The sequence below is a fragment of the Prionailurus bengalensis genome, chromosome B1 (genome assembly GCF_016509475.1).
Source record: "Prionailurus bengalensis isolate Pbe53 chromosome B1, Fcat_Pben_1.1_paternal_pri, whole genome shotgun sequence".
In the NCBI taxonomy this organism is placed as follows: domain Eukaryota; kingdom Metazoa; phylum Chordata; class Mammalia; order Carnivora; family Felidae; genus Prionailurus; species Prionailurus bengalensis.
Genome location: NC_057344.1, coordinates 134288456 through 134315629, shown reverse-complemented (window position 1 = coordinate 134315629; position 27174 = coordinate 134288456). Strand labels below are relative to the sequence as shown.

General features: G+C 38.8%; 1 protein-coding gene across 4 annotated transcripts in view; it reads left to right on the top strand.

The window, feature by feature from the left end:
• AFF1 (AF4/FMR2 family member 1) overlaps positions 1 to 27174 on the top strand; it is a 146553-nt gene that overhangs the window by 62193 nt on the left and 57186 nt on the right. For 3 of the 4 annotated variants that reach the window (XR_006296149.1, XM_043572230.1, XM_043572228.1), the window contains exons 4-7: positions 16530 to 16574; positions 22061 to 22147; positions 23108 to 23144; positions 26591 to 26642. Coding sequence is in view for 3 of the 4 variants with exons in the window: in XM_043572230.1 (XP_043428165.1) it covers positions 16530 to 16574; positions 22061 to 22147; positions 23108 to 23144; positions 26591 to 26642 (221 nt within the window). In the remaining variant the exon portion in view is untranslated. The remainder of the gene's footprint in view (positions 1 to 16529; positions 16575 to 22060; positions 22148 to 23107; positions 23145 to 26590; positions 26643 to 27174) is intronic. The other variant, XM_043572229.1, reaches the window with a different exon arrangement.

The following is a 27174-nucleotide window of genomic DNA, read 5'->3' as shown; positions in this document are numbered from 1 at the left end:
GATTTTTTCTGTTCATCTTTCAAGCTCTGGTCTTGAACTTCTGCATCGCTTGGCAAATATTGATGGTTTCTTTTGCCTTTCTAAAGTACAGGTACACACGGAAGATATTGGCAGTTTAAAAGCTTATGTATGTGTGCGTATACACGTGTATGCTCCCCTGCTTTGCTTTCCCTCCCTACCCTTCTGCACCCTCCCTTTCTGTCTCCTCTCCCCCTTGATTTTTATTGCTGTGTTTTGTTTTTCAGCAAATGGCATTTAAGTCAAATTCAAAGGATTGTGGGGCTCTACCCAAGTTCTAACTTAAATTAAAAATTGATTTCCAGTGGTGAAAGAATATTTTGAAGTAATTTTACTTCTGTATAGGCAGGTATAGGAGACAAATTTTAATGTTCTTATAGGTTCCCATCAATTTATTCACCAGGGTTTGTGGTCATGTAGCCTATAACTGTGTAGGATGTAAATGTATGTGATGAAAGGCTAGTTAGAGAAGATGACAGTGTTTACAATCCCCACCCCCACCCCGCTTTAGAAGATAGAATTTGTTTAAAGTTAAGCACTAGTGCATTTTCTGTCTGCCACAAGAGAGCTGAGAAATTGGGTACAAGTAATGAGAAAGGAGGGAGAACCCTCAAGTTATTATAATGTGAACTTTTCCTTGATTGATTTGAATTCAGGTTATACCTTTGAGCTTTTTTTTTTTAGGAACTGTGTCCTAAAATGAGTTGGAGGACTTGTTAGCTCCAGATTTAGGAAGGAATAGAGTTTTGTTTTTTTTTTTTAATTTTTTTTTTTCCAACGTTTATTTATTTTTGGGACAGAGAGAGACAGAGCATGAATGGGGGAGGGGCAGAGAGAGAGGGAGACACAGAATCGGAAACAGGCTCCAGGCTCTGAGCCATCAGCCCAGAGCCCGACGCGGGGCTCGAACTCGCCGACCGCGAGATCCTGACCTGGCTGAAGCCGGACGCTTAACCGACTGTGCCACCCAGGCGCCCCAGGAATAGAGTTTTTTAGTGACTTGAATCCCTCACAAATAATGTTTTTCGTTTTTGTTTTTTTTTAAAAAACTTGTTCTAATGAAGTCCAGAAGAAACTGGCTAATTTTCTCCTACAAAAAGCTTTTGAGAGAATTTTATTAAGGAAACAACTTTTTGACATTGAGATGCCTCTGAAAAGTTTTACTAAAAGAGATAATAAAACGAATAAGACTGACCTGCTCTGGAGCCGGTGTAAAACTTTTCAGGTTCATTTAATGTTACTTGGCAGACAGCATTATTATGGCATCATAAATAATAATGCTTATTTTTACAGAGGATTCTGCTGTACCAGTTAAAGAACTTTAAGTTGAAAGGACTTTTTAAATAGCAGGTGCCCCTTCTCATGTTCCAAACTGGCAGCGTGTTTATGATAATGTCAGTAAAAAAGTGACCAAGGCTCCGGGAGCATTTTCCCAGCAGGCCATGTGCCAGGTATAAGGAACATTCAGGAGGGCCACAGTTGGATTTATGTACAACTGAGATGTAATTTATTTCTGGTTTGACCCTACTATCTTCTTTTTTTTTTTTTTAAGATTTTATTTTTAAGTAATTTCTACACCCAACGTGGGACTCGAACTCACAATCCCAAGATGAAGATTCACACATTCCTCTGACTCAGCCAGCCAAGCGCCCTGACCCTTCCATCTCCTAAAGGCAGTTTTCAAAAGGAGTTGGTTTTGTTGCTGCTATTAGAATGGTTGACTGTTTTTCATATTCTCTCTTCTGTGGCACCTAGATTGTATATTCTAGAAAAGTTTAGAAGGAAAGAGGGGAAATGGGAACGACAGTGAATGCAAGAGTATTGAGAGTTATGACAGATGTGGTTGAGTCACCCTGTGTCTTAAAACACTCAAAAAGTTGGAGTCTTGGTTCAAGGGGCTCTGGGTTAAAGTCAAAAGAGTACTTTGAAAACTTCACTGTGGGTGTGTGTCAGTGTGAGGGGATGAGAAGAGCAGAAAGGAGACGGAGCGTGGACAAGATTGAGATGGAAAAAGTTGCAAGGATAGTCGCTGCTTCATGTTTTCAAAATGGGCACAAACCTATTGTTTGCTGCTGCAACTTTTGGAATCGTGATCATATATAGTATGAATGCTTAAAATGCTTTTAATTCAGCAGGTATTAGAGTACATTTATTTTACAAGAATGTTTTTCCTTGGCACATATGAAATAGCTATTTAAAATAAATGCAAGAATAAAACTTATATGTATATATTTACCTTACCCCTTGTATTTGTAAAAGAAAAAAATACTGGCACTTGTGGAGTGACTAAGTATTTATTCAGAACATTGTTATTAAACATTTTCACTTTGGCCAGTTTAGTAAATCACTTTATAAGATGAACTTTACTGGAAGCCTGATGCAATTTGTCTGTATTTTCTGACCAAACTTACATACAAAGATAATGCAGGAAAAGGAAAAGATTATTAAGTCTCCCAGAGATTCAGTGGAATTAGTAAACTTTTTTTTTTTTCCCTAAAAAGAATGACTGAATCTGGTTCTTGGTAGATTATAGAAAAGCAAAATAGTCTCTTAAATGTAGGTGCTCTTTGATGGTAAGATTAAATGAGTGATTTATAATCATTCATAATGTTATAATATTAGATGAATTGTACTTTCCCAGAATGATCTTTGGCCCTTTTTCTACACTCTGGCAAGTAACCTGGTTAGTTGTTACCCAATATTAAAGCCGAAAGAAGGGAGGGGGGAATTTACTTGTTCAGAATTAAGATATAAAGCACGAGGCCATCTTTATATGCCTTCTCTCCTCTGTGTTTATTATAGTATCAGTAATCCCCAAGGTAGTGTGAAGTTCAAATTGCTTCCTCAGTGCATATATGCCTGCTTCAGTAATTTTCTTTCCTTTTTTTCCCTGGGTTCTGTTTTTTGTTTTTAAGAGTCAGCATGCCAGGAGACAGACAACCAACACCTAGCCCAGAGGGGACTGTTGAGATTACTGCTGGAATAAATCCAAGATAAAATCTTTATGTTCTTTCAGACAAAGCATGGATTAAATGGCTTATCTTATTCATATGACTTCAGTTTCTTTCAACCTAATCCAGAAACTGATGGAAAGTTTTTTTCTGATGCCTCTTGTAGTCTTAGCTTATGCTCAGCTATGGGGAAAAAAAAAAAAAAGTCCAGGCACCCTATGGAATGTAGAATTCGACATGGTTTCTGAACATTGTTTGCCACTTAAGTTTGATAGACACCTATACTCAAAGGAGGTGCAGAACACAGATTTATGTATCTATAAATCTGGTCATGGTTGACAAACTAGTAGTGTTGTTTTATACTTACAACCATCAGTTAATACAATTTGTGTGTGTGTGGGGGGGGAGAGAGAGAGAGAGGGGGAGAGAGCGCACTCAAGGGAGCAAGAGGGGGACGGTGGGAAGAGGGAAGGAAGGGTAGGATGGGGATTGGAGTAAGCATGGTCACAAAACACCATCACACTGCAGTATAACACCTTCTCTACAGTGATAATATTTTAATTGAAAGACTGCTCATGCTTTGCAAATTAATGTACCCAGTCAAAAAGAAAAATTAAATCTCTCTTAGAAAAAGCTCTAAAGATTGTTTTGGTGAGGAGGATTGGTTGTGGTAGGAATAGATCATATAGTTTGGTCCTTTTGAAAAACCTTGTCAATTTATTATCACTGGAATGGAACCAGTGTCTAGACTTGTTCTTTGTGATGCCTTTTCCCCTCCCCTCCCCTCCCTTCCCTTCCCCTCCCTTTTCCTCCCTTCCTTCCCTTTCTTTTTTTAAAGCACTGCCTTTTTAGCTAGTCTTACTAAATCATTCACAGTTAATACACCCACAGTGGGCTTCATGGGGTCTCATGTGATCTTTCATCATAGGCACAGTGTTTTCAAGTCTTAAGAGCATTGGAGATTTCTGATACCTTATTACATGGTGAATGGTAGTGGTTCACAGGCAAAAGTTAGGAAGTCAGTGAATAACTGAGATTAGACATGAGTACTATCAAACAATGGTCAGTTTTTTACATTTGTTTTTCATCCAACTACTTTGTTTTTAAGTCAATTTAAATTTGGCTCAGGTATACCCCATTCCTCTTAACTTTTACACCAAGAAACTAGTTGACATTGCCATAATATCTACTGAAGAACATTTCTGTATATAATGCATAAACATAGTTGTTTTGTTTTTTTTTGTTTTTTTTAAATAGGAACTGTTTCATGTGGCTTTACAGAAGCCTTGGGAATACATCAAAATGTACACACTCAGTTGATCTTAGGAAATATAATAGTAATAAAATAAATGAAACCAACACTTTATTACTCCCCTCATGTTCATTTGTACATTTAGATCAAGTTTTTACAATTATATGTGGAAAACAGCTACTCACTGTTCTTTTTATTTTTACTTATTTAAACCAAGTCTTCAAAACTAGATCCTAGTTTTCACAATGAAAAGATACTTTCTTTCAATAGAAATCAAAACAGAATTTCTAGAATATTTTAACTAATTCAGTTAGTACAATTTATGAGCTTTCTTATAAATTCATATACTTTTGAAAAATAAATTCTTTATGACACTAAAGCAAACCACTTCAGGTAAAATCAGTGACTGGAAAGGAACAATAAACTCTGGGGCGCCTGGGTGGCTCAGTCGGTTAAGCGTCCGACTTCGGCTCAGGTCACGATCTCGCGCTCCGTGAGTTCGAGCTCCGCGTCAGGCTCTGGGCTGATGGCTCAGAGCCTGGAGCCTGCTTCTGATTCTGTGTCTCCCTCTCTCTCTGCCCCTCCCCCATTCATGCTCTGTCTCTCTCTGTCTCAAAAATAAATAAAAAACATTTTTAAAAAATTAAAAAAAAAACTCTAATTATTCATATTGATATTTAAAAGTTCAAAATACTTCTTCCTGTGAAGAAAATACTTCTTCCTGTGAGGTTTTTTAAGTTTCAGTAATGATATTTAGGGTTCTTTTCATTTTTAGACCATTTTGCCCTAGTTGGTGAAAGACAAGTAGATACATACAGTTTGCCTATAAAAAAGGAGTTTACTTAAAGGTGAACTTTGAAAAAATCAGGAATATTAGCTCTCATTTAATAAGTGAATTGGGGGGGTGCCTGGGCGGCTCAGTCAGTAAAGCGTCCGACTCTTGGTTTTGGCTCAGGTCATGATCTCTCATGGTTTGTGAGTTCAAGCCCCATGTTGGGCTCTGTTCTGACAGCATGGAGCTTGCTTGGAATTCTCTCTCTCTGCCCCTCCCTTGCTGTCTTTATCTCTCTCTCTCAAAATAATAAACATTAAAAAAAAAAAAAAAAGTGAGTTGGGATGCCACCACATCTTCCAAAGCTTCTAGCATTCTTTTTCTGTTTTTTATCCTGGAGTATTTCTTGATCTCCTATCTCAAGGATACACATGTCTTTCCTTAACCCCACCCAAGCATGCCTGATGTACCCCCTCTCCCAACAGTCATGATCTCATGCAACTCTCATATCTGAAACTTTGCTCAGAGAAATTCATGTCCCCACACTGCACTTAGGAAACTACTCCTTGGGTGAAAAACATCTGATTGGGTTGTTGGTGGTAATGGAATTTTGTTACAATAGTTTTTGTTTGTTTGTTTGTTTTTTTGAGGATTTCTGTGTCTTAAAAAGCATCATTGTTCTGTGGAGATGTCTGTAATATTACAAATGTGAACAAACACGTTGCTTCTAATATGTAGGGGGAAAAGGGAGAATTCACCATAACATATTCCAAATTTTTGGTAAGCTCATGTTTCTGAATTTCGTTGAAGATGCCACGAAATGACAAAATCAAATTCGTTCATTTGACAAATACTACTTGCATATCTGTGTTAGTCCATAATTATGCTGAGGTCATGGGAGACACAGAGATGAATGAATTAACTCCAGACCCCACCGAATAGGAAACGAGTCTGAGGAAAATAAATGAAAACACCAAGGGTTATCTTGGTGTAAGAAGACTTATAGAAAAGGTCTGTCAGTATTTCTGACACCTGTTTCTACACTTCCCCGCTTTTCTGGATCCTCCAATACGAGTAGAAGGCATGGTCTTGCCACAATAAATTTTTGTTTGATGGTAACTGTAGGTGACCTATAGATTCCTAAAATTGTTTGAAATAGCCTTGTCCTTTTTCAGTCTCTTTCCTCCTCTCCTTGAAAAATTTATTTGGGGAGCTGTAGAGATTTCTGCAATTAGCATGACATTAATTGTGGGAGCCCTCGTGCCTGGCAGACAGTTTGGCATTAAAAAAAGAGATCTTTGCTACATGTTGGAGTGTATCAGTTTTATTTTATTTTTTTAAGTTTATTTATTTATTTTTGAGAGAGAGGAAAAAAGCATGAGTGGGGGAGGGGCAGAGAGAGAGGGAAAGAGAGAGAATCCCAAATGTGGGGCTCAAACCTACCAGCTGTGATATCATGACCTGAGCTAAAGTTGGATGCTTAGCTGACTGAACCACCCAGGCGCCCCTGGAGCATATCACATTTTAAAAGGTATCCAAAACCTCTCCATTATTTGAAAATACTTGGGGAGAGGTGGGAGGGTGTTTAATTTTTTGAAGAGAGAACTTAACAATTAAAGTTGGTTTGCACTTTACATAATACTATTACACTGTTAAGAGTGCCTTATTCTGTCAGCTGATTATCCCTCCTTGCATAGTAACAATCTATAACTTTCTTACTTACAAAAGCTTATAGCTTTTTGTACTGTAAGTGTGCCCATAAATTTCACTAGGGATCTTTCTTTAAAATTTTTTTAATTTTTAATTTTTTGAGAGACAGACCATGGGCAGGGTGGGACAGAGAAAGAGGGAGACAGAATCTGAAGCAGGCTCCAGGCTATGAGCTGTCAGCACAGAGCTCCACACGGGGCTCAAACTCAGGAACCATGAGATCGAAGTTGGATGCTTAACCAACAGAGCCATCCAGGCGCCCCAGTCTGTCTAGGGATCTTAAAAGTTCTTTTAAAATACCAGGTATGGAAGTAGATGCTTAGGTAGTTGCCCAAAGGGCATGATGCTTCTGAAGAAGTAATACTGCTAGCACCTTCATACCTTTCCCAGCCTAAGTAGGCACACCCAGGCAGTCTAAGTGTGTTCTTGTAATAGGGCTCGCTGTTGAGGTAATTTACTGTGTATTCACAAAGTAAAATTAATTTTGTGTCAAAACCTTGCTCAGGCAGGCCTTTTGGTTTCCATCTCTAATCTGTGTCTTGGAAATGTTGATTATGGCATCTTCATGATAAATGCATTATTTGTATGACATTAGCTTTAACACGTATTGTCTTATTTCTTCCTCACAGCAGTCCTGTGAGGTTTTGTGTATTTCAAATGTGTGTGCTCAGTATTTAAGTATGACTGATTTCTTAAAAACCAAGCCAAATAATGCGGCTGTTTCAAGGACTTTGTAGTTTAGGAAGAAAGAATGAATTAGCCAGCAAACACTGGATCAGGCCTTGATAGTAGTCCCAGATTTCCACAGGAACACCTCACAGTCTGTGGTGGAAGGCTGACTGCGAATCTGTGAATAGCTCCGTGTGCTAAGTGTTATGTGGGGCAAGCACAGAGCACCGAGGAAGAAACTGGAAACTGATTCACATAGGTGTGTGTTTGGGAGAAGGAAAGTTACATTGACTGTACTTTGAGTAAAAGTTTTTATCCCTGTTTTTTAAAAATATCAATTATGTTTTTATTTATGAACAGATATATTTTGTGATCCAGAATTTAAAAGATAAAAATATGTAGTGCAAATCTTCCCATTGCTCCACCCCTCTAGCCACCTAATTCTCTTTTCTACAAGGCTGATGTCACAGACTTCTTGTCTGTATTCCCAGTAGTATTTTTTTTGCATGGCTGGTAACTACATACATGTTCCCTTCTGTCACCTTTTCATTTATACAAATCCTGGCATATACTGCACCTATATTTTTCCCTCTTGCTTAACAATATGTCTTAGAGATTACTCCCAAATCAATACATGAAGAGAGTACTAATTCTTTGTTATAGCTACATAGTATTTCTGCGTAAGGGGCATAGTATTTCTGCGTAAGGTACCACAGTTTTCTTAGCCAGTTAACTTCTGAATGGGCATTTAGATTGTATCCAGTATCTTACTATTTGCAAACGAGGCTGAAGTGAATAGGTTTGTACATATGTGTAGAAGTTGGTGCTATAAGTCAAATTTTTGTGTCTGAGTATGGGAAATTAGAATTTGGGGGCGGTTGCCTAATTGATGCCTTTAGAAGTTGTGACCCTTTACCCTCCCACAAACCAGGGTATTAGAGTGCCTTTTTCCTCATATTTAACAGATACAGTATCATCATTTTGTTGTTTTGCCAGTCAGTATGTGAAAAATAGTTTCTACGTAGTCATAGTGTTTTTGAGGAGAAAACAATGCAAAACAGTTTCCCTTTTGTCCCTGGTATGTTTATTTCCAGTAGTTTGTTATTTAAGACATTGACTTATAACTCCTACAAGCTACAGTATTTTAGGAAGTCTCTAAAGCTCTAAAAATTGGAAATTTATTTTCATGTTCTGAGTTCTGAGCCTGAAAACATACCAGCAAATGTTTATTGGTTGCCTCTGTGTGACAGGCATTGTGTGATTGGTGGTTCACCGAGGTAGTACTGGCCCCCGCTCTCATGGAACTTGTGATCAGGAAGTAGCAGAGATGATGTTACATGAGGTGCTTTAGCAGTATAGAGAGCTGTGGGAGCACGTGAACAGTTTTGGGAGGGAGGGATTGGGGAATCTTTTCCAAAAGATGTTTTTTAGGCTGTGACCTGAAGTCTGTATGGGAGTTATCTGGACACCAGTGAGGGAAGAGAGTTTTAGATAGGGACAAGAAAATTATGAGTCATCTAGCTAGATGGGGATTGGTGTGCAACAAGTAGATACTACAGGCTGAACCGTAATCCAAAAGTTGACCTGTGTTTGAAGAAAAATAGCATATGAGCCTTATCTTTTAAAAATTAAACTGATAGAAAACCCTCTTGAGGTTTCTGTCCACACCATTAAAGAAAGCCTTAGGGTGCCTGAGTGGCTCAGTCCGTTAAGTGTCTGGTTTCAGATCAGGCTTTGCCCTCATGACTTCATGGGTTCAAACCCCACATCAGATTCTGTGCTGGCAGCACAAAGCCTGCTTAGCATTCTCTCTCTCCCTCTCTCTGTGCCCCCTCCCCCACTCATGCTGTCTCTGTCTCTCTCAAAATAAATAAATAAACTTTAAAAAATGTTTTAAAAAGAATGCCTTGATAATGTTGGCACCAGGGATTTCACATATCCCTGGGCCTTTTGAAAGTTTTTAGAATTTCACATTTGACCTTCATACCAATCCTGTGAAGCAGTTAGGTTTGTTAATATTATCCCCTTTATCACCATGAGGAAATAGTCGCAAAGAAGTTGAATCTCATCCAGAATTGGAGAGCCAGTCCTCAGCAGGGCCAGAACTAGAATCCAAGATCTTTTTTGACTTCCTTTGTCAGCATGCTGCCTTCGCGCTCCCTGCAGTTCCTGGTTAGTGATAACTAAGCCTTTTTGAGACTGGCATTGTTATAAAAGTGCTGCTCTGTTGAAACTTGAGAAACTTAAAACACAGTATTGCAAGAGCCTCCAGGTCTCAGTGGTGAGGTATATTTCTTCGTCCTGCTCTTTTTTAGCTTATTAAAACAAACTGTGTCATGCTTAGAATTCATTTACTAACATATTTTATTTTGGTATCTGTGTATTTCCTTATGATTACACAATGTCATTCCAAGAGCAGTGAGAAATCAGACTGAGGCCAGCATTGCTGCCTTTTCTGGTCTGAAGCCGTGTAGTAGGAAGAGGCAGTTAAATCTGAATACCAAAGCGCTTCTTTGTACAAACAGAAGCAAGACATTGTTTTTCAAAGAATGTTTTTGGTCACGTGTAGGACAACTGGAGTCACATCTCCTCCTTAAAATGCTAATATATTTGCCTCTTGCCTGAAGGTTGAGGTTTTTGGAAAGGTAGTATTAATATTATGAAACCAGGCTCAGTCACTTCAGAGCATTGTGTGACTTTGGATATGTAATTTAATTTCTCTAGAATTCAGTCTGGGGTAATACCTACCACAAAGGTTAATATGAGAATTGGAGCATTATACGGAATTTTGTCCAATTTTTTTGTTGCCAAAGTATAATTGACATACAATATTCTATTAGTGTACAGCATAGTGATGCAACCTTTATACATTACAGAGTGATCACCATACTAAATCTAGCTGCCATGTGTCACCATGCAAAGTTGTTACCTATTATTGACTATATTCCCTATGCTGTACATTGCATCCCTGTGTCTTATTTATTTTAGAACTGGAAGTTTGTACCTCTTAATCCCTTTCCCTTATTTCAGCCATCTCCCATCCCACTCCCCTCTGGTAACCGAATTGTTCTATCTGTGAGTCTGTTTCTGTTTTGTTTTTTAGATTCTAAATATAAGTAGAATCATACAGTATTTGTCTAATTCTGACCTCTTTCACTTTGCATAATACCCTCTAGGTCATTCACATTGTGACAAATGGCAAGATTATGTTTTTCTTTGGCTGGGTAACATTCCATTGCATGTATATACTGCATCTTTATGCCTTCATCTATCGATAGATTCTTAGGTTGTTTCCATATCTTGGCTATTGTAAGTAATGCTGCAATAAATGTGGGTTTGCTTATATCTTTTCAAATTAGTGTTTTTGTTTTCTTTGGATTCTTTGGGTAAGTACCCAGAAGTGGAATTGCTGCATTGTATGGTATTTCTAATTTTACTTTTTGAGGAACCTCCATACTGTTTTCATAGTGGCCACCCCATTTTGCATTCCCACCAACAGTGCACATGGGTTCCCTTTCCTCCACATACTCACCAACACTTGTTATTTCTTGTGTTCCCCCCCCCCCCCCACCCAAATGTTTATTTTTGAGAGAGAGAGAGAGAGAAAGAAAGAGCACGAGCTGGGGAAAGGCAGAGAGAGTGGGAGACAGAATCCAAAGCAGGCTCCAGGCTCTGAGCTGTCAGCACAGAGCCCAATGTGGGGCTCAAACCCACAAACCGTGAGATCATGGCCTGAGCCGAAGTTGGATGCTTAACTGACTGAGCCACCCAGCCACCCTTTCTTGTCTTTTTGATAATAGCCATTCTCTTAGGTGTGAGGTGGTATCTCATTGTGGTTTTGATTTGCATTTCCCTGGTGATCAGTGATGTTGAGCATCTTTTCATGTGTCAGCTCTCTGTATGTCTTCTTTGGAAAAATGCCTATTCAGGTTCTGTGCCCAATTTTTAATTGGATTGTTTTCTGGATAGTAGTTGTGAGTTCTTTGTGTATTTTGGATATTAACCCTTACTGGGTTGTTTGAAAATAATCCTCTCCCATTCGGTAGTTTCCCTTTTTCGTTTTATTGATAGTATCCTTCATTGTGCAAAAGCGTTTAGTTTGATGTGGTCCCATTTATTTATTTTTGCTTTTGTTCTTGCCTGAGCAGACAGATCAAAAAAAATATTGCTTAGACTGATGTTCAAGAGATTACCGCTTATCCTTTTTTTTCAGGAGTTTTATGGTTTCCGGTCTTAAAGTCTCTAATCCATGTTGCGTTTATTTTTGTGTATAGTGTAAGAAGGTGATGTAGTTACATTCTTTTGCAAGTAGTTGTCCAGATTTCCTAGCACCATTTATTTAAGACTGTCTTTTTCCATTTGTATGTTCTTGCTTCCTTTGTTGAAGATTAATTGACTGTACAAGCATGGTTTATTTCTGGACTCGATTTGGTTCCCTTGATCTGTTTTTGTGCCAGTACCATATTGTTTTGCTTCCTATACCTTTGTAGTGTCGTTTGAAATCAGGGAGTATGATACTTGCAAGCTTTGTTCTTTTTTCTCAAGATTTCTTTGCCTATTTGGGGTCTGTTTTGGCTCTGTACAAATTTTCATACTATTCTAGTTTTGTGAAAAAAATGTCATTAGTGTTTTGGTAATTTGCACTGAATCTATAGATTGCTTTGGGTAGTATGGGCATTTTACTTTATCTTATTTTACTTGTATTCTATTTTGGGGTAGTATGAACATTTTAACAGTATTCTTCTAGCCTATGAGCATGTTATGTCTTTTTATTTATTTTTGTGGTCTTCAGTTTATTTCATCAATGTCTTACAGTTTTCAGAGTACTGGTCTGGTCTTTTACTTCCTTTGTTAAATTTATTCCTAGTTTGTTTTTTGGTTTTTTTTATGTGATTGAAAATGGGATTGTTTTCTTAATTTCTCTTTCTGATAGTTATTAGTGTATAAAAGTGCAACAGATTTATGTATATTAATTTTGTATCCTGAACCTTTACTGAATTCTTTTTTTAGTTCTAATAGTTTTCTGATGAAGTCTTTAGAGCTTTCTATATATAGTTTCATGTCATCTGCAAATAGTGATAGTTTTACTTCTTTTCCAATTTGGATGCCTTTTATTTCTTGTCTGATTGCTATGGCTAAGACTTCCAACAAAAGGGGCAAGAGTGAGCATCCTCGTCTTGTTCCTGATCTTAGAAGAAAAGCTTTCAGCTTTTCACATTCGAGTATAATGTTAGCTGTGGTATTTCTTTTTTAAGTTTCTACAATAAAGGCTATATCTGCAGTTGATGGGTACATTTAGTACAGTAGCTTCTCCCCCCACCCCCACCAAGCTAATGATGTTGCATCTTACAATAAATGGTATCAAATAGAAGAAATAACAGTACATAAAAAGGTTAATGCAATGTCAGGTACAATATGTATTCAGTAAGTAGGTGCTATCATTTTATTTTCAGTTGAATTATGGTTCCTGTGTTAAGTCCATACCTTTATGGGGAAGCAAGGTCAGTCTACATACAGGATACCAGATTCGTGAGGCAGTCAGAAGTAGGTAGGCAGGAAGGAAGAGCTGCATTCCCCTAGGAACCTAGATACTGCCTGTGAGAGACAGCAGTGGGATTTGTGGTTGTAAGTGCTAAAGGTCACTGTCTACACCGTGGAAGCAGAGCTGGACAAAGAAGGACCTGCAGACTAGAATTTCTTGATTCATGCAACCAGCATGGATTATTGTTGTTGCTTTGTGTCTTGTGCTTTGTGGGGGTCTTACCTGCAGATCTTCAGCCTTAACTAGGCTGTGCTTTAGAGAGGCTGATTGTTTACTATTTGGCTGCAGTGTTTGTTACAGGGACCTGGCTTCTCTGAGCAGGAGTGGCAGTACTCTGCTGGAGACCCTGTGGCAAAAGTGGATTTTAAGGAAAGGATTAGGCCATAATGGTTTGTTGAACTTCCCCTCCCTTTTTGGAAAGTCTCCTTCCAGCGGCCGACTTGGAGGTGCCAAGATGTACTTTATTAAACACAAGAGAGCCTGTCCTTACAGCTCTTTCTCTGCAGACAGATTTGAAATACCTGTACTCTAGTTTAAGAGTCTCTAATTTGAGCCAGAAGAAGAGTAGAGATCTGAATTTCAGGCAGATGGAACATAAAATGGGCCCATGTTATACAGACTCTCTTTATATATCTCTATTATAACCTCCCCTCTTTTAAATACAGTTTGAAAAATATATCTTGATAAAGGGGAATTAACTCTAATTCTGTAACTTATTCTTAAATGGTTCAGTGTAGAAGTATGGGTGGGAGAGAAAAATACAAAGTAAATGCGATAGAATGCCAACATTTGGGGAGTTTGGGTGAAGGGTTCATGGGAATTTCTTTTATTATTTTTGTAATTTTTCTGTAAATATAAAATTATTTCTAAAAAAAAAGTTGAAAATATCGTGAGCATCTTTCCATGCAAGCTCATACACCTATATTATTATTTTAATTCTCTGACACACTGCTATATAGATGTACTATAAAGGTCTTTAGCTGGATTCCTATTGTCGGGCATTTGATTATTTCCAGTTATTTGCCATTATAAACAGTGCTGCTTGGAAGTCTTAAAAAAATTTTTTTTAAGTTTATTTTGAGAGAGACACAGACCACATGAGCAGGGGAGAGGCAGAGAGAGAGGTAGAGAGAGCGGGAATCCCAAGCAGGCTCCACGCTGCCAGCACAGAGCCTGACGTGGGGCTTGAACCCATGAAACTGTGAGATCATGACTTGAGCCGAAACCAAGAATTGGACACTTTAACCAAGTGAACCACCCAGGCGCCCCAGGGAGGTCTTTAAATATATCCTCATGTATTTGGAATGGAATCCCCACATCCCTTTGAAATACTCCCACTTTCATAATGGATTTAATAGGAACATTCACAGTAAATTAACCAATTAATGCTTGAACCTAAGACCTTATTTATAATTTTAAATGGGTTAAATGGTGACTCCTTAGCAATGTTTATCTTATCCAGATACTAATAAATACTGAGCTATAGAAAAATTTCTTCAGTTCCGCTTCATCTCATATAATAACTTTAGGGACAGCTTGGCGGCTCAGTTGGTTAAGTGTGTCACTCTTGATTTCCACTTAGGTCATGATCTCACGGGTTCATGAGTTTGAGCCTTGCATCAGGCTCTGCACTGACAATGTGAAGCCTGCTTGTGATTCTCTTTCTCTCCCTCTCTCTCTCTGCCCCTCCCCTGCTCAAAATAAATAAACTTTAAAGAAAAATAAAAACTTTAGAAAAAAAGAATCTTTTAGTGACACGAAACATCTTGGCTAGGTATTGACTCCTTGAATAATTAAGTTCAGAAAATCGTTTAGTGTCCTGAAGTTACAGTTTTTTTCATCTCATTCTGTTGGAAGCAGTGGAGGAATCTTTTTCTCTCTGATTCCTCACCTTCATTGATTCCCAGATATGTTAATTGGATTCCCATTCTCATTCCAGGAACAGATGGGATGAGGGGACTACTTGACCAGAGTCAGTAGTAATATGCTGTATCTCTGTTGTGTTGATCCACCTTCAGCTTATAATTGTTATTTGTCCTAATTATGCATGTGAAAAACTGAAACCATAGAATACTGTTAAATTTTATCATGATGTCAAAACAGCATTCATTTCTGTTCCTGACAGTTGTCCTGAAATGTTGGGTTATTAGTATTTGGTCCAGTTTTTAGGCATCTCTTAATGGTTTTGAAAAACAAAAAGCAGGTAAGCAAGTCTAGTGTTTGACATGCATAATGCCTAAAGGCAGAGCTGATAGGACATGCGGACTAAAGGGATACCCTTGATTCTTTGGATGTACCTTCTGACCTCCAGAGCCAGTCAAAAATATCAAACTGCAAACATTTCAACACAACTGCATGAAATTCACGTTTTAAAACCTGACCCCAGGCAAATTAAATTACATTTGAACATTGACGGATCCGTTCAGTTTGATTCCATGGCAGTGTGAATGTTGTATGCTCTTTTCTTTCCTTTGCCTTCATCCTTCAACTGGAATGGTGGGTTAATGAATCGTAGATCAGGAATTGGCAACCAGTGCTGTATTAAATTACACTCAGATCAGAAATGAGAGCCAGGAAAAGAAGCCTTTCATCTACTCTCCAGCTATGAGGCAGGTATTGGACCAGACAGACTGGGAAGACCAGTAACGGGAAGAGTGTGTGTTGTAGAGAACTTGCCCGGGGCACTTGGCTGTGAATTGACACAGAGCAAAAAGTTGCTTTTCCAGGGAAAATCATGAGGTCGTGGGATTTCATGTCTCTAGTTAAGGAAAAATGATTTTTAAAGTTTTTTTTTTTAAACTTTTGCATTTTCTTTGCACTTATAAAGACTGTAAAAAGACATTTCCTAGACACCATCTGTGGTGGTGATATTGGTGGCAGCAGCCGTCATTTGTTTAGCTGGAGATAAGGAAGAGAAGTCTAAGTAGTAGATCTTTTATCCAAGACACTAGGAAATCTGTTTCTCCTAGGGTCTTTCTCTGAGGAAATACATAGTATGTGTTTGTGTGTACACACGTGTATGTGTATATTTGCGTATATAAGGTGAAAATGCTGGCTGGAAGCATGGGCGGAGACACTGAAGTACATGTCTTTACCTTAAAGTGAATCTTTGGCCAGTTAGAATATTACAAAAAAAAATCTGTCCGTGATTCGATGTTGGCCTTTTTAACTATGAGGTAGGTGTTCAGATGATTTCCATCTTTGTGTTCATTTTACTTGGCTCACAGGACACATGTTGCTATGAAGCAGCAAACTGCAACCCCAGTTTTATTTCTTTCTGCCTCTACTTTTGTTATATCTGTTTTCCCCATAGATTTACTAATTTGCTAATTTTCATTAATACACACATTTTCCTTTGGAAACTTTGATCTGAGGGTCAGAATTAGTCTGCCATTGTCTCCTGCAGAACCCCTTCCCCGCCCATTAAGTCCAGTTAGTCTCTGGTCTTGTTTTATCCAGAATGTGAAGTTCCTAATACTTAGCTAGTAAAGGGTGGCCCTGAGGTGATTCCACTCACCAGAAGGTTGCCGTATGAATACCAGCGTCTACTAATACCATCACCCGAGTTCTTTTGTTTCTGTGCTAATCTTTTCCCTTCTTGGTTTTCACTTTCAGCAGACCTACTCCAATGAAGTTCATTGTGTTGAAGAGATTCTAAAGGTGAGTTCATTTACTGTTTTTCATTTGAAGAAATGTTTAAGGAGGCAGGCATATCTCCATTTACTTTGACTTTAATGAACAGTTGCCATCTCCATACCCCTTTAAAATTTTTTTTTTCAACGTTTATTTATTTCTGGAACAGAGAGAGACAGAGCATGAACGGGGGAGGGGCAGAGAGAGAGGGAGATACAGAATCGGAAACAGGCTCCAGGCTCTGAGCCATCAGCCCAGAGCCTGATGCGGGGCTCGAACTCACAGACCGCGAGATCGTGACCTGGCTGAAGTCGGACGCTCAACCGACTGCGCCACCCAGGCGCCCCTCCATACCCCTTTAAAACTGTTCCCCTCCTCACCCCTTTAAACTGTTCCCCTCCTCATACCTTCAAATGCAAAATAAACCAGAATAGTAACAGAAGGACTCTTAAAGCATTATTGAGCTCTCTGACAGATTCTGTTAATTAAAATGAAATCTGCAAGCTGCAAGGCATTTGTCTCAGGTTTTTCTGGTGGCTCATAAAGACCCACAAGAGTTGCTCACTTCTCAGAAAGGAAAGCCCTCTGTATTGAGGGGTTAAATGGTGCTTGATTTATACCTCTGGGTGTTTTGTAATGGACACTTGCTATGTATGGCCTCATCTTCAGTGAGACCATGAATTTTTAAAAGAATGAAGAAAAACAGTAGGAAGTAAATGGATATCTATAAACTTACCTTGAAGGGTTATTTTTCACTCTTGTTTCTTGAGATGGTGCTGTGAACATTTTTGCTGTTTCTACAGATACATCATTGAACCCGTTATCTGTTGGTTCAGGGTTTTGTTTTGTTTTTTTCCCCCCACAAGGACAACAGATTCTTCCTAGAATTCAGTTCCAGGAAAAAAATAAATTAATTCTCCTCATGAACCTGTATGCTTTCATTTTATCAGAGAAGAATTACATAAACTCTTTAGTTTCTTACTTTGGCTTCAATTTCCAGGAAATCTAGAGCTAAATTGAATGCTCAAGTACTGTAATTGTAATAACTAAGGGTTTTGTTTATTTCTCATTGCTCCTCTTTGGCTTTTAACTTTCTTCCATGTCAGTGGAAGCATGTTAGTGCTATTCTTGCTTTATCTTTTACTGTAAGTTTTCTGATTTTTTTTTGAAGTAGAGATCTGTATGACACATGTACCTATTCATTTGTATTTTCACCATTCACTTTTCCTGAAAATATATGCTTATCCAATTTTTCCTTTAATTTTTTATTATAAAGTATTAAGTGCGTGGCATTGAAACCAGTAATTCTCACTTGCAAAAAAAAAATTTTTTTTTTTTCAGTGTTTATTTATTTTTGAGAGAGACAGAGACAGGATGCGAGTGGGTTAGGGGCAGAGAGACAGGGAGACACAGAATCCAAAGCAGACTCCAGGCTCTGAGCTGTCAGCACAGAGCCCTACACGGGGCTTAAACCTACGAACTGTGAGATCATGCCCTGAGCCCAAGTCGGGCCCTTAACTGACTGAGCCACCCAGGAGCCCCTCCCTTGCAAAATTTTTGACAAAGGTAGTGTCTAACCAGATGTTCAGTTATTTGGAAAGCAGTTCCATCATTTCTGTTTTATAATTTTTGTCCCCTACTTTTATAGTTGGAATCTTCTAAGAAATATCTCTAAGGAAACACACTTTGTACTGCTAAAATTGAACAATTTTTATGAACAAGCAAGTAAGATTAATAATAAACAGGTTATGTTGGTTAAGCTTTTGTCTCATCCTCTTCTTCTGATATTTCTGAAATCCTTTGGTGTGATGAGTAATAAAACAACAAATGACTTAGTTATAAAATATGGCCTTAGCATTTTCTCTGAAAGTGTGTGTGATTTGTTTTATAGTTATTTCAAAAGTAAATGCAACAATATAGGTTACTTGTCTTCTGTGTATATCAAATGTTGCTCTTAGATTTTGATGTGTTAATATACTCCTCATGAAATCCCTTATTTAGGATGATGGTATTAGAGTATCAGACAAGCAGTTTTAATTTAATAAACCTATTCATCGTCCCTCCCCTCTCCGCCAGTGTCACTTTCATGGGTTCTTGCTTACCTGGAAAGGCATGAAAGTGAACAGTTAATGCAAGCTACCAGGTGAGTATTTTCATTTGAAAATCATGGGGAGAGCAAATAGAAGGATATCCTGGACTGAGGAGGGGCACAAGCCTTTGCAGAGTGGAGACTTGGAGTCTTTCCCCCTACACTCACCCTCTCTTGGGGGCTCCAGCCATATTATGTGCACTCCTTGGGCCTCAGTTTCCTTGTTGGTAAAATGAAGGCCCTGGGCTAATAGATGATCCCTAGGGTCCTATCTAGCTCTCACTCTCTAGTGCTGATCCAGGTACTTTCCTCTGCCTCGTGGTTCATGTTCTTCTCTTTTACCAGCAATTTATGAAGATTGCCAGGAATCCTAACACAAATATTTCTGATGGGTGATAGAAGCAGTAAATAGTTTTCCTCACAGAAAAAACAATCATAGAAAAATCTTTCTTGGTTCTCTGGTGGAAATATGAAGAGTGGAAGTGTTTTAACAAAGGCCTATAATTCCTGCAGGCTGATGGGGTAAGAAGATAGCAGACAGTACTGGAGATTAGGAATTGGTGACACATGAGTTCCAGACAGCGGACTGTGCCCTCATGTACTCAGTGGGAGTAAGGCAACAGCTCGGGTTTTCTACTTACAGTGGCATGGCCTGGACAGCCTCCTGGGGAAGTCAGCACAGTACTCGTAGACAGTACCTTAGCGCAGCATTCTAGCAATTCTGGTACAGTGAGTGGTAGCACTGTTACTTGTTCATTCATTTATGCAACAAATAGCCACTAAGCCTCAAGTACTTTTCTAGGCACTGGCGATGCCACGTGAATAAGACCTAGTTCTTGCTCTAATGGGGATTACAGGAGGAAGATAATAACATAATAAAAATATCAGGTATTGATGAGTGCAGTGATTCCCATAGCAGGCAAATGAAGAGGATGAGCAGAGGAAAGAATGCAAAAAGCCTTGAGGTGGGAACAGGTTGGTGTATTCGAGGAGCACCAGAAGTTAGAGGAAGCAGACAGTGTGTCTAGAGCAGAGTGAGCAAGGTAGAGAGCAAGGAGCAACAGCTCCGTGGCACCTGGAAGCTAAGACCCAGGCAGGTGCCACCTGATTTACCCTCATTCGTGTGGTAAGTCATTGTTAAGGTAGGGAGCAAGTTCATGGCCTTGTGTGCAATTCTGGGCAGCCTCCTTGTCTTATGGCCCCAATTCTCCTAAGGCCTAACTCCCTCCAGTAAGCCAGGCATTTAGGGAAGTATATAAATTCTTTCAGGCTGTTGGCAAACAACTTAGGTCCTGAAAGAGTTTATGCACTTTCCAACTGCCTAATTTAATAGCTGGGGCAGCCCTAGGCATTGTGAGCACAATGGACATTTTCTGGGAATAATTGGTAACTAAAAGTCATAGATGCCATTGGGATTCTAAAGAAATTCTTGGAAAACAGAAGGGGGGATACTTTCAAACACCTCAATTAATTATATTTTTATATTGTAGCATTATAATGATCCTGTTCCTTAAAGGATAGTCAAATAAATAAAACAGCAGGGAGCTCGCTTTGGTGCAGTATTGAAATTCTTTCAAAACTAGACTTAATTAAAAGTTGTGATGCTTTTAATTTATTAAGTACTTTTTATGACCATGTATCCAAGCATTTTACATAAATTACCCTCATTCTACTTAGAAAAATAAGTGGTCTTAGTTCACCCCTCACTGAGAACAGAGGTGCAGAGAGCTCGGGGACTGTAGGCTGCCAGGGCTGGTGAGGATCAGTTAGGATTCCAGTCTGGGACTCTGGCTCCAGAGTGGTTGCTCTTTCCATTATATTCTAGGACAGGATTCTTCCTTTGTGCTGAACAAAGCAGATGGTTAGTCAGTAGGCATGGACATGTCTTCACCTTTAACAAAAATTACTCAAGAAAGCCAGCATCAGTTACTCTTCTTGTCACTGTGCCAGGTCATTTATGTCTGTCCTGGGGTGATAGCCACCAAGAGAGTGGCTGTGGGGAAAGGCAAGGGGAAAAGTGCAGAGTCTGGGAATGGAAATACTTGCTAGAGATCTGTCTCCAGTTGTTCAAGGATCAGATGGCATTTCTGTGGCAATGGAGAGGTTGGTCCACACTCTGAAAAGAAATGCTATAGTATACAGTGTGTTATACAGGTGAAGTAATTCAGCAGGAAATCTGGGGTCACGAGCTTGTTCATAGGGAGTCGCCTGTCCATCTTTAAGCCAGTTTACCAAGCAAGTCTGAGATGTGTGGGAATGAACTTCTTTCTCTTAGTTAGACTGGATAAGTGAAGGGTCCCACACCCTGTGCTCTCAGCCATCAGCTTCCTGGGACACCAAATCCAGTCATTTCAGACTTCAGTTTTCTCATCTGTAAAACGAAGGGGTTGATATTCATGATCTCCAATGCCATTTTAAGAAATTGTGTGTGTGTGCACCTGCATATATTTGTGATTGGACATATTTAATCTGACATTCTGTTTAGGGCCAGGTTTTTAGCAAAGCAGAGTATAAGTCATGAATGCACTCAGAAAAAAAAGAATTCATGTCAAGATATATATATATATATATATATATATATATATATATTAATTTGGAAGATCTAAAAATCTTGCCTCCATGAAAATAGTGAATAGAAGTGAAACTTCTGTTGCTGGAAAGGGAACGTAATTTTTAAAGGCCCTTTCCTCCAAAAAAAGTTCATATGTACTAATAGTGTGTATCAGGGAAGGGTCAAATCCATTAAAACTCTCCCAAGTGGAACAAGTGACCTGAATTACTTGTTTGCTTAAGTCAAACAGGAAAGTTCTTCTTCCTTTGAACTTAAATAATTCCAGGAAATGCAATAAAGAAGCTGAGGGAGAAAGAACGCATTGAGTAGAGACTCTGTGTTCACGGTTACATAAGCTCTGTTAATACCTATTACTGTTTATATGCTTTATAATATTCAGTGTTAAGACCATTCATGTTCTGCATTCTTGTTTTTCTTCTTTGAACTGATTACTGTTTTGTGAGTTGGAGATCTTTGGTGTTTGAACATAGCCCATTAAGTAGGGTTTTTTTTTTAAAGTAAAATAACTTTTAAGATTTCACTTTTTGTTTACTATCAACCCACTTTAAAAAGCTGGGGCGCCTGGGTGGCTCAGTGAGTTTAGCATCCGACTTAGGTTCAGGTCATGATCTCACGGTTTGTGGGTTTGAACCCCGCGTCAGGCTCTGTGCTGACAGCTCAGGGCCTGGAGCCTGCTTCGGAGTCTGTGTCTCCCTCTCTGTCTGCCCCTCCCTTGCTCTCTCTCTCTCTCTCTCTCTCTCTCTCTCTCTCAAAAATGAATAAATGTTAAAAAAAGTCTTAAATAAAGTTAACTTACATAGCAATTAAGTGTTCTATTTATAATTGTTCATGCCTTTCCAAATCTCTTTCCAGGAAATGACCCATTCATGGCCGCCTCCTTTGACAGCAATACATACGCCCAGTACAGCCGAGCCCTCCAAATTTCCTTTTCCGACAAAGGTAATTCCTTACAAGTACAGTAGGCACTGTATCCACATCAGTGAAAAGTCTTAAGTATTGCTGTGAACCAGATTAATCTAGCACTAGCTGTTGGAATCTTTGCAGATAAGGTTAAAATTGCAGTTAATTTAGCGCTTAAAATGCTTCATAATGTTTTCAAACACTTCACTCTCCAAACTATGTCAGTAAGAACATCTTACATTTGTACCAAGTTTTATAGCTTATGAAAGCATTTAGGACTTCAGTAAATTCTCTCATTTGAGACTCTTACAAATGGGAAAACAGAAGTGCAGGGAAAGTAAGTAAGGTGAGTGTCTGATTCCTAGTTCAGGTCTAATACATAAATCTTCCACTTCTTATACTTCCTAATTTTCTTAAAGTTTGATATGATCATCTACATTAGCGCTGGTTTTAGTAACAAGTGGATCAGTTGCTGACTTGCATGTTTCATTGAAGCATTTGTGAACAATGAATTTTAAACACTGCCATTTTCCTTTGCTTATTTGTACTTTTGGATCTCCTTGGAGCTATAGAAATAGCACCTTCAGATCTGTGTTTTGTCCAGCTTTGTATGCATGTGCATTGTTAATATATTATAGCTATTCCTTTCCATGGTATTGTTTTCAAAAGAGGTTATATCTACCCAAACCAGAATTTGCCATGTTAGATACTTTCCATATTTTCTCATGATAGTTTTTAAAAAATGTTCATTATTACTGGTTTTAAGGTAAAACCTTATGCTTTGCATAAAATAAAATAAAATAAAATAAAATAAAATAAAATAAAATAAATCTATCTTTGCTGTAAGGAAAAGTAAACTCTAGGAAACAGCAGAAGAAATAAAACCTGTTTTATGTAAAAATTAGATTTATCAGTGTTCATCAGACTTAGTGGTGATGCCACGTAAGATTTATAAACCTTAGTATTTTGAGAACTGGAGATTTTTATTTTTCTTTCTAGGATTCTCAGCACATCAGTTCTGCAACTCAAAACCAAAGTAAGTAAATTGCGTGGAACTGATTTTTGCATTGAAAAACAAAGCATAGTTTTTACTGTTTTTATATAAGAAAATTAATGAAAAATGGCCTAGCACAGATGAGGGCTTCCTCTGTTGAAAGAATAGGAAAGGAGGGAAAACATAAAACTGTTCCTTGGATGGAATTTCAGATTGTTGCAAAGAGTTAATGAAGAGGTCATAGTAAAATACTTAACAAATATAATGTGTTACAATTATAACAATTAGCTGTATATATAATTAATATATAATTATATAATTAACTGATGTGTGCTACACATTTTGAATGTGACTCTCAAAGCATTATAATTCAGGAATTATATATAAGAATAGATTGGGGTATTTTGTGTGGTTCTTGTGTTGTTTTGTGTTTTTTTTTTTTTTTCTAAAAAAAGTAAGAAATTTGTATAAGGAATAGAGCACATAGATGCTTCAGTTTTTCCTGTATGTATTCACCCTGTAATTCTTGTTTGTCTCTCTTTATGGATTGTAAATAGTTGGGAATTTAGGGGGAAACAGAAGTAAGCTAACTAGGTCTAGCCTTTCTCTTCATGAGTAACCCCTTGGTTCAGCAAATTTTTTTGTGTCCCAACTACATACAAGGCATTTGAAACCTTCTAAAAATGACTCAGGTATTTGCAGTCATTTAGTTTAGTAATATACGGTGAGCATCCAAGTTACGAAGTGCTAATCTTCAAAAAATAGGGCTACCAAAGTAGGATATGTATGTATGTCAGGAAAAGATTGTTCTTAGATATTTCATGGAGGTGACTCTTCCTCAGATCTCCCCACCTCATTCTTTTCCCTTACTTACATTTTTCCCTTTATTATTCTATTGTTTAAATTACAAGGATGTGGGGAGAGTAGAAAAGGTGAGGAAAGCAAGAAGCAGAATATCCCTTCCTCTAGAATGGGAGTGGGCCCATCATAGCCTGAGAGTCCGTCTGTTCTGCAACTATATTTTGTAAAGGTTTTATTAGGACACAGCCTTACCCATTCATTTATTATTATGCTACAAGGTACAGCATGCAAAGTCCACAATATTTACTGTCTAACCTTTATAGAAAAAGTTCGCCATCCCCTGCTCTAGATGTTGAATAAGATCTTCAATGAATTTATTACTGAATTTCCCCTACATGCAGAGAAGTAAACCTGATCATCTTGCCACAGTATTGTATAAGTAGCAAGGTAAAATTAACAGAAATTGGTGGCTTCTTGGGCGAGATGGGGAAATCTTTTTTTCTCAATGTCTTGGCTGCCTATACAGAGACAGATAAGCAGTGAGAGTGGCACAAGTCTTAGATGCATTGCCAGCTTAGCTGTGGACAGGAGTAGTATGTGCCCCTTTTACTTGCTCTCCCTGCTCCCCCTTTGCTAGGTCTGCCGGTCAGGCAGATTGTATGCCTTCCACTGGCTTACAGCTCTGATGATTGCTCAGTCTTGGTTTAGAAAGATTCCCTTTAATTCTTTGTTTGATTTCCTTCTTATAGCAAAAATATAGTTGAAGATGAGCTGGTAAGCACTTTTTTGGCTGCGGATGGATGGCCCTCTTGGCCACTGGAGTAGCATGGGCTGATTCCCCCTTGTTCTGATTCGTTTTCAGACCCTGGCAGGACTCCAGTGGATCTTGGCTCACTAGATGCTTACCCTGGGGTTTTTCCTGCTGCTGCCACTCTGTCTGTTGGTGTTCTGGGGAACCTTATTCACTTTTGTGAGACTGGCCTTTGCAGGGCCTCATTGGACCCTAGAAGGGTCTAGTTGTATGTTGAATGAAGAGGGAGTGGATTACGTGCCAATTTAGTGATCAGAAAAGTAGAATTTGACGTGTGTTTCTCCAAGTATGCTCAGCAAGAGAATTCAAATTTCTTGAGAGGTTATCTTCAGGTTTTAGAGTCTGTAGAGAATGAGGTATAAGGGTTTTACTTTCATGCCCCAGTATTTATGTTCACAGGTTTGCAAAAACATGACTGCCTGAGGATAACCAAGCCTCGTGGTGCTTAAGACCCAGTGAAGACCACTGTATGGGAGTCCCTGTGATTGTGTTGAAGAGTGACCTTAGCCCCTCCCATTTGTAGTCCTGCCTCCAGCTTTAGCCCCAAGGGGAAGCAGTTCAAAAATATCATGCAAGAGCTGCTGCCACCATGAGGACAGAGTGATTAATTGCAGGGTCTCCACATGACATTTTTGGGAAATCTTCAACCGTGTCTTAAAAGGCACCCATATTGCCATTCCACTTCAAGTTCTGTTTCAGCTATTACCTCACACCTAGAGCAGGCTCCCAGCTGGTTCGTTTCCTCCACATTTACTATTTCCCCATTCCCTTCTAGGTTCTATCAGGTGGCACCACTAGACTAATCTTTCTGAGGAATCTGTCATGTTCCTGTTTAGACCTTTGGTGATGTCTCATTGCCTAACAATGTTATAACTTACCATCGTGGCATCCAGTGCCCTCTAAAATTCAGCCTTCACCCATCTTTCTGTGGTGTCCACACCTTTTGCGCCCTGCCCTTACTGTTTCCAAATCTGTGCCATTTTAAATCTTCCCTCTTCTCTGCCTTGGCTCACACGGTCTCTTCTGCCAAAGGCCTTCCTCACCCTCCTGTCTCTCTATGGCCAGAGCAGTCATTCTGTCAAAATCTCCCCCATCTTTTGTGACACAATTCATTTTGTTCCTTGCCTAACTTGCCTTCTTTAGTCATAGTCAACAGACCATTCCCTAGATTCCTGGTACAGTTAATTTATATGATTGACTTGTGTACTCATCTCACACTGCCTGGGGTCATAGATATATATTTGTGTGCCTGTCACGTGTTCCTCAGTTAATTGTAAGCTCATCGAGGACAGGATCAAATGCCTTGAACATCTTGTATCTGTGAGGCATTCTGCAGATAGCTGTTGAATAAATGAATGGGGGCAGGTGTTGAATAACAGGGGTACGGATGAGAAGGGGAGCACACTTGACCAAATACAGAGGCTGAGAAAAGGGAGTGCTAACAAATCACTGAAAGATAGGTGAGGTCAGACCAGGTGAGAGTGAGTGCCGCCCTGTCATAGTGCTAACACGTGAGCCGCCCCCCACAACCCAACGTCAAGGAAAGTCAGGTTCCAGCACGTAGGAAAGTTACCAGCCATGTGGCAGTGTGTGCTGCAAGCAGTTCTTTTCTGTGTTTTTGCTCTGTTCAGGATTCTTTGATTCTGAGCAAGTCTACTCTAGAGGTGATGTAAGTTATTATATAATGGTGAGATTGTACCAAGTGCGGTGTGTATAGCATGCACTGTGGTTGACTGAGTTCAAGTATACTAAACGATTAGGTGGAAAAGGTGAGGACAGCGGTGGAGGGACAGCAAAAAAAAAAGGGGGGGGGGTTTATAAGAAACTCATGAATATATCTCACTGTGTTGCTTTGATCATTTTCCTTTCCCCACAGAACAATATGATACATCTTCAAAAAACCACACTAATTCTCAGCAGGGAACATCGTAAGTAAAATGCTTTTGTTTATTAAGAGTTTATAACGTAACATTGTAATTTCCCACGTAAATCTATTGCCTAGATTTTTTTGCCCTACTGCTTTCAAGTAATGGCTTTCTTTCTTGAACTACCACTGCTTTGTAAAAGGAAGTAATACCCTAGATTTATGCTTGGATTAAGTTCTCCTGTTGAGGGTTCAGGTTCCATAACAGAGTTTGCCAAGGGGTTTTCTCAAAAGAAAAGCATTTGAGCTGTTATTTACATATTAACTGTGGAAAATAGAAGGTTTTAGCTTAGTAAAATTCAGTCTCAAATAGCTTTGGCTTTAGGAAACAAATTTGGGGGGATGTGTACAATTTAAGATTTTTTTTTTTGCCACTTTTTTGGCCTAGTTTTAACTAATAAAGAACAAGTCCTGTTGCCCAGCTGTTCTTTATTAAGGCCAAGTAAGTCCAGATACATTTGGGGTTTTTGGAGCAGTTTGAAGTACATAATAAAGATTTTTAAATCAGCATTTTGACCTAATTTGTCATTTCTTGA